This window comes from Phaseolus vulgaris, chromosome 8, assembly GCF_000499845.2.
Source record: "Phaseolus vulgaris cultivar G19833 chromosome 8, P. vulgaris v2.0, whole genome shotgun sequence".
In the NCBI taxonomy this organism is placed as follows: Eukaryota; Viridiplantae; Streptophyta; class Magnoliopsida; order Fabales; family Fabaceae; genus Phaseolus; species Phaseolus vulgaris.
The window spans coordinates 49,301,259-49,308,762 of record NC_023752.2 but is presented as its reverse complement, the minus strand read 5'-3'; the positions used below and the strand labels follow the sequence as shown (position 1 = coordinate 49,308,762).

Here is a 7,504-nt window from a genome sequence, read left to right as displayed (position 1 = left end):
TTTTTCTCATTCACTTTGTAGTTCTCAACTGTTAAGACTCGTATAAAATATCCGTACTTGACAAATAGATGTTAATACCTACGGTGATTAATAATAGAAATAAAAATTCAATGTTCAAGTCAAAGTTCCACAAAGATACATTCACGACAGACATTAATTAATTATACCACGTTTCTCAGGTGACCATCAAACATATATTATAAAATTAAAGGAGATAAAAAAACAAAAAACGTTGACCAATAAAGAAAATTTAATATAATATATATGGATATTATTTTTCCTTTTCACACAAAAATCAGTGAAAAATATATATTGATATGTTTTATATACACCAGAAACCCCGTTTGCAATTGAGCTTTGAACTTTTAAAATCACTTCAAAACAGATATCAGAATTGAGAAGCTTAAAAAATAAAGAGGGAAATAAGAGTTACAGATAGAGAAAGCAAGAAAAAGTGAAAGGAGTAGATGGCAAGTGGAGAAGAAGACATTGTTTCACATAATGGTAAATAGATATGGTGGTGTGGTTAAGTACCAAGTTAATATTTGAAATCTTCTTTCGCTAGCGTTTAACACTTTCGCCCACAAGAACTTCACGAATCATATTCTCTAAATTAAGAAACGAAGATCCATGCGGACCATAAGTAGCACTTACTGCCAAGTCCTTCCACTGTATAGCTTTCTCCTTCATCTCTTTACCCTTTTCACCATCCATCAACTCCCTCACAAGCCTCTCTATTTTGTCTCTCTTAACATCTTCAATCTCCAACCCAATCCCCCACTCTTTGCAACAGAACCTACAATTGGTTTGTTGCTCCGCAAAGAAAGGCCAACATATCATTGGAACACCTCCACACACACTTTCCAAAGTTGAATTCCAACCACTGTGTGTCAAAAATCCTCCAATAGCTGGGTGTGCCAACACTTGCTCTTGCGGGCACCAACTAGACAAGAAGCCTCTGTCTTTGGTTTGTTCCACAAACTCTGGAGGCAGAACAACGTTTTCACCCCCCACAACATCGGGTCTTATGACCCACAAAAAGCTCTTGTTGCTGTTAGCAAGTCCCCATGCAAATTCATTTAGCTGTTCACTTGTCATAACCGTGATGCTCCCAAAATTGACGTATATAACACTGTTGGGCTCTTTGGTGTCAAGCCACTCCACACACTCAAACTCCTCCTTCCAAAGATTGGACCTAATTACATTCAAGTCTTCATCATCAATATCCTTCACGAGTAAATTCAAAGGACCTATGGAATAAACAGGAGGCAAAATAGACGATAATGCTTCCAAAACATCATGCTCCATAGCATCAAAAGTGTTCAGAATGATTGCAGAAGCTTCTCGAGCTCTCCCGCACTCCCACTGTAGGAACTCAATCATAAAATCATCCGAATCTGTAGTCCTAACGAAACTGGGAAAATCCCTCAATCGAATTTCCTTGATTCCTGGTATACTATCGATTTTAGTCTCCAAATACCCATTGGTGACAGAACTTGAATCTACATGTCGGACGCAAAAAAGGTTCAACTAATTAAACTCATACAAACTACACCACCAGACATTAAAAGTCATATGTATGAACTATATGTTTTCTTAATTTATGGTAAATTTTCATGTTCCAAAGTACCAAAGAGTTTGTAGTTGTGACAGAAATCAAACTAATTGAATTACCTTTGAGGGGTATTAGGCCCTTTTGAATGAGTTGTTCAAGCTGCACATAACACATGAACCCACATGCACTAGGGGTCCAAAACAGCGCCAGTGGGACACCCAATTCTTCTGCAGCATCAAGAGTGAAGCTCATGACACCATCAGCAACTAAGCAAGTCACTGGAGGGACATCTGAACTATTGATTTTAGTGAGAAGGTTATTCAAGTGAGGCAAGCAAGTTCTTCTGGTGGAATCACACAGGGAAGGTATATCCTGTGTGGCATCGACAGCAGGCTCTGGTAGACCATCAGGAATGGTTTCAAAGCGAAATGAAGAGAGGCCCTTGAGAGAATCAGGACCTCTGGATTTGAGAAGGCGTTTGTGGGTATACTCAGTGTTGACAAAGGTGATATGAAAGCCTTTGAAGTGAAGAAGTTTTGCTAGTTTTAGCATTGGGTTTATGTGCCCTTGTGTTGGGTGTGGTATGCACACAGCATGGGGCTTCTTCATTGTGGCTGAAGAAGCCACGTTTGATGTCTCTTCCATAGATTGCATCTCTCAAATAGAAAGAATATGCAAGTGCTTGCAACAACCGTTCCACTGACTCTGCTATCAAAAGCTAATTTTCAAAGAAAAAGGCGAAGAAAATTATTACACACTCGGCCTGATTGATATTTAGAGATAACCTTTGACCCGTATGCTTTGCTTGCACTTGGGTTAAGGTTGAAAGAAAATAAATAAATAAATAAGAAAGTAGAAAATAAAGTTGTTTCGAAAGAGATAAAGGCAACGAAGATGAGTAGAAAATGCACGCGAGTTTTTCCAATATTTTATATGTAAATATTAATATTAAAATTAATAATTTTATTTATATATATAAATTATAAAGTTGATGAAATTAAATTAAATATAATGCAATAGCATATGTTTACATATTTTTTTATATTAATAAATTTAATATAACATAACATAAATAAGTAAAAATTAATGAATAAATTTTTGCCATAGTAAATACATTACAATACAATAACTTGAACAAATATATTATATAAACAATTATCTAATACTATGTTCCCATAATGTATTTACAGTGAAAATGAAGTTCTCTTCACCAACCTTATGATATCTTCATGCTGTAATTTAATCTGCAAAAAAGCTCTCTGAAAAATTATTGCAATTAAAAATATAATTCATTATATTATACCAAGTACAATTATTGCAAAAAAACTACCAGTAAATGTGTGTTTCTTCCAAAAAGCATATTGTAGGCAAAATCATATTAAATTATGAAGTCACCTTTTATCATATAAATTAAATTGCATTGTAATATAATACAAATAAAACATGATGAAATATAAATACAATGAAATACTATTTATATAAATAACTAAAGATCTTAAAAACCATACAACAATAATAAACATATATGCATCGTCAGGTTTTTAGATAAAAACAACAACCATTAATACTTCAATGACTAATTAATAATAAATAATATACAAAGAATAAAATGAATATAAGCATTCTATAATATTAACACAAAATATATAAAATAAAAAATATGATCAAAGATTTTTATGACTTTAATATACTGACAATTGTTATAGTGTTAAACATATGTAATAATGTCAACCTATTATAAATATACTAGATAATGAAACAAAATTGTAATAATTTATGTATTCACGTTGCAAGAAATGCATGAACAAATAGAATATGAATACTACTAAACAGAAATATATAGTGAATATAATATAAACAGAAAGAGCACCTAACTCTTCAGGTTTCCAAAAAATTACAAGCAGAAAAATAAATATGTCTGAGCTTTCTTAATCACTGGTAACTATTATCCTAAGAGAATAATAAAACAAATTATGCATGATAGCTTAAACTGTGAATAGAAGTAAGTAACAAAACCCTGATATGAGAAGAAGGATTTCTCGTATCACATTCAAAGATAATCTTGTCTCCTTCACGAAAAGAATGAAGACGACAAAAATTCTTCCACCCTTTGCCAAGTTTAATCCGTCTAGAAGGAAACTTCCCTTTCAACACCTTGCATTCCACATCCATTAGTAGACCATGCAGAATAACCTTATTGAATTTCTCTTGTCGAATATATTGTGAAAATGGAGCAGGAAGATCCTACAACAATATCAAAATAATAAGTAAATAGAAATGAAGTAGAATATAATACAGAGCATTTTTAAATAAATGAATAGTATACTAACCAGATAACTGAGTTTGATACTTAATCGAGACAACTTTATGGAAAAATGGTCAAAGGGACCAATGCTTAAGGGTTCCTTCCCTTCAATTTCGTCCAAATAACGATTTACTCCACTCTCAGGGACGTCATCCATATAAACAATTATATGGAAAGCGTTGTGACCCACATAACGGAATAAATTATAGTTATCATCTATGAAACCATAAAAATCAAACAAATTAAACCATCCACTCAATATTTCCGGTGACAATAAATTTTCGTTATATTCCACTATATGGACGTTTCCTTATGAATCAGCTAGGGTCCACTCCTGTCCAAGTTCTTTTTGAAACTCGATGGCGAAAGGCCGATCTACATAACCAAGCTATTGATTTTCAAATAAAGAAAAAAAAAAGTTAGGAAATGAAGAAAATGTTTAAAAGATTAAATTTTTGAAAAAAAGATAAATATACATACTTCACCACGACTGTTCATGCACCAAAAGACTTTTCTTGTTTGAAGTCTAATGATTTCTGTTAGAATATATGACCTTAAACGAGAGGGGGGTGAATTGTTTAAGGGGGGCTTTTTCAGCTAGAACAAAATCCTTTGTATGAAACTCAATCAGAAATTCAGTTAGCCAAGATATAAAGCACAAAACAGCATAGCACCAGAAAAACAATTGGTTGTTTCTTCGAAACAATCGGTTGTTTATACCAGCAAAGCAATAGCAACTGAATTTAAATGAGTTTAAGGGAAGAAAGAGATACACAAACAGTTTATACTGGTTCAATCTTAAACCAAGAAGCCACTGGGCAATCCACTAAGCAATCAATTACAAATTACACACAAACACCACCAAAGAAGTGACCTTGAACCCTTCAAGAAACACACTTCCTTTGGCACAACACACACCAAGAATGTTGATCTTGACAACTTCAAGAGCACACAACACTCCTTGGCTACAACACAAGAAATTACAAAGAATTCAGAAAAAATTACACTGGTTTACAGAAAAAACTGAAATCAATACAGATGTAATCCTATTCCACTCTCTCTTGAGAAAACCGAAGCTGAAAAGTGAATGTTCAAAACTTGAAAGAAATCTCTCACAATTGAAAAACTCAAATTTGTTTTCTATAAAACATAAACAAACTATTTATAGCTTTCAAAGATTGGTCAAAGCATTTAAAACAGGAGTGTATTCAGTTGAAAATCATTTAAAGCACACTTAACTAACAAAATAGAATTCTGTTAGGATTTTCAAACAAACAATCGATTGAAATCATGAAACAATCGATTGTTTTGGTTTGACAGCAAGTCAACCAACCAAAACAATTTTCAACCTTTTCAAAAACACCTAAGAGTAAAACGATCGGTTGTTTCGAAAAAACAAGAGGTTGTTTTTCACTTAGTTTGAAAAACACTTTAATCTTAAAAGATTTTAAAAACACTTTAGCTTTAGATTCAACAAAGAGTGGATTACACAAATAAAACTACCCAGATCTTATCCTAACCACAGCAGCAACTCCAGCCTTGCATCAAACACTTGGATTTGGATTCTTCAAAGCCTTTGATCACTCTTGATCAACAATCTCCCCCTATTTGATGAAGACTAATCCCTGGTTGCTTGTGTTGGAATTGTTTGAATATGAAGCAGTACCTGCAAAACAAAACTTGTGCAATAAAAAGCATCTATAACAGTAGGTTAGAAAAGTAATTCACTAAGCACTGTATCAGAAAAACAACCGGTTGTTTCCTCGATTCAATTGGTTGTTTCTGTCAGCAGAAGCAAAAAATAGTTTCAATTTCAAAAATTGGAGAGATTTAACAGTTTGAAACATATTATAGAGAGCAGACAACACAAAAACCAACCAAATTCTCCCCCTATTTGTCTTCACAAATAGAATGAAAAAAATAGTTTAAGAGAGATTTTGAGAGTCAAGAATACCTAACTCATTTCTCAAGAAGAAAAAATATCAGCCAGTTGCAGTTTTGTTTCAATGAATTTCACTTCACAATTTCCATGTATGAAGTGATGGCGAATCTTAATGTGCTTAGTTCTTGAATGTTGAATTTGATTTTTGGTGAGATTTATAGCACTTGTGATGGAGATCAAGCTCAAGTGGACATGGAGGCCAATCATCAAGAGCAAGAAGAGGTTGAGGCTCAAATGGAGGACGCCCATGGAGGTCAAAGCCCACCTCAAAGGCTTACAAGAGGCATGTTCAAAGCTTTAGGAGCTAGGGGACGTTTATTTTCTCTTTTTGTAATTTCTTTGGTTGAAGGTGCTTAGAGGGAAACATTAGAAACCTCTATTGTTAAAGCATCTTTTAGTCTTTAGTTAGGAGTCTTAGGAGGGGGGTGCGTTAGTAGATAGGTGTAGGAATAAAAAAGGAGGTGCCAAAGTGAGAGAAGAGATCACACCTTCCTCATGTCTTGTTTTAGGCGTCGGTTCCTTTTGTTTTTAGGAGGGAATTTTGAATTCTCTTAGCTTGATTTTCAGCACCTCTAGGCTATAAATATAGGTGTTGCCCTTGTACATTTCATATTTGAATTTTAATTAGAGAAACTATACTCAATTTTTGAGAGAGCATTGGAGAGCTTTGTGCCTTCTTCACTAGTCTTATCTTGATGGTTCCATGGTTACCTCAAGTGGCGGCTTGCACACTTATCTTGGAGTCTCCATCCTCCTAGTGGCGTGATCATCCAACCATACATCCATCTTCATGAGCTTTCTCTTCTCCTTCCTTCCTTCTCTTTTGATATTCATGTCTTAAGCTTGTGTTCTTGTGTTTTGGTTCGGCACTTTCATTTTCCAGCAGTTGTTCTTCTTCTATTTTGAATTTTGGTTCGGTGCTTTTACATTTCCAGCACTTCTTTTCATTATTCTTGCCTTTTAGTTCATTTTAATCGGTTCATTTCAATTCTATGTCAATTCTATTCGGTGCCTTTGCATTTTCTTTCAATTCAATCGATTCAATTTGACAATATGTGGAACTTCCATATGAGTTTGTGTTTTGGCACTAGTTTTGGTGAGTTCTTGTTCATAGAACCTTGATCCAATTCTATGATAAAGTGCCTATCTCATAACCAACTCAAGATGATTCCTAAGAATGTCAAGAATCATTCTAATTGTGCTAGTGGAATCATATCAACTTGTGTTGTCACAAAGCAAAGGAACCTTGCTAATCTTCAATCCAAAATCTGCAAGTTGTTGTTTAAGCCAAAGCTTTTGTGTATAGCAGCTTCCAGCAACAATGTATTCAGTCTTTGCAGTAGAAAGAGCTACACAAGCTTGCTTCTTACTATGCCAAAAGATGAGGCTTGATCCAAGAAGATGACAAGTGGCACTTGTGCTTTTTCTGTCCAGCTTACACCCTGCAAAATCAGAATATGAATAACCAATTAAGTGTATAGGAGAGTGAGAAGGATACCATAAACCAACCTTGGTTGTTCCTTTGAGATATTTAAGAATCCTTTTTGCAGCTTTGAAGTGAGATTCCTTTGGATTTGCTTGATATCTTGCACAAAGACACACGACAAACATGATATCCGATCTACTTGTTGTGATACAGAGTAAGGAACCAATTAACCCTCTGTATTTTGTTTGATCTACCTCTTTTCCAGCAGCATCTGTA

The 7,504-nt window shown here is 34.2% G+C and overlaps 1 protein-coding gene across 1 annotated transcript; it reads right to left on the bottom strand.

Moving 5' to 3' along the window:
* Positions 1 to 356: 356 nt before the first annotated feature.
* Positions 357 to 2,377, bottom strand: LOC137826006 (7-deoxyloganetin glucosyltransferase-like). The gene is made up of 2 exons (XM_068631843.1): positions 1,675 to 2,377; positions 357 to 1,502 (listed from the first exon to the last, which is right to left on the bottom strand). The coding sequence occupies exons 1-2, from the start codon at positions 2,207 to 2,209 to the stop codon at positions 562 to 564; spliced, it is 1,476 nt and encodes a 491-aa protein (XP_068487944.1). The 5' UTR covers positions 2,210 to 2,377; the 3' UTR covers positions 357 to 561.
* Positions 2,378 to 7,504: the final 5,127 nt, after the last annotated feature.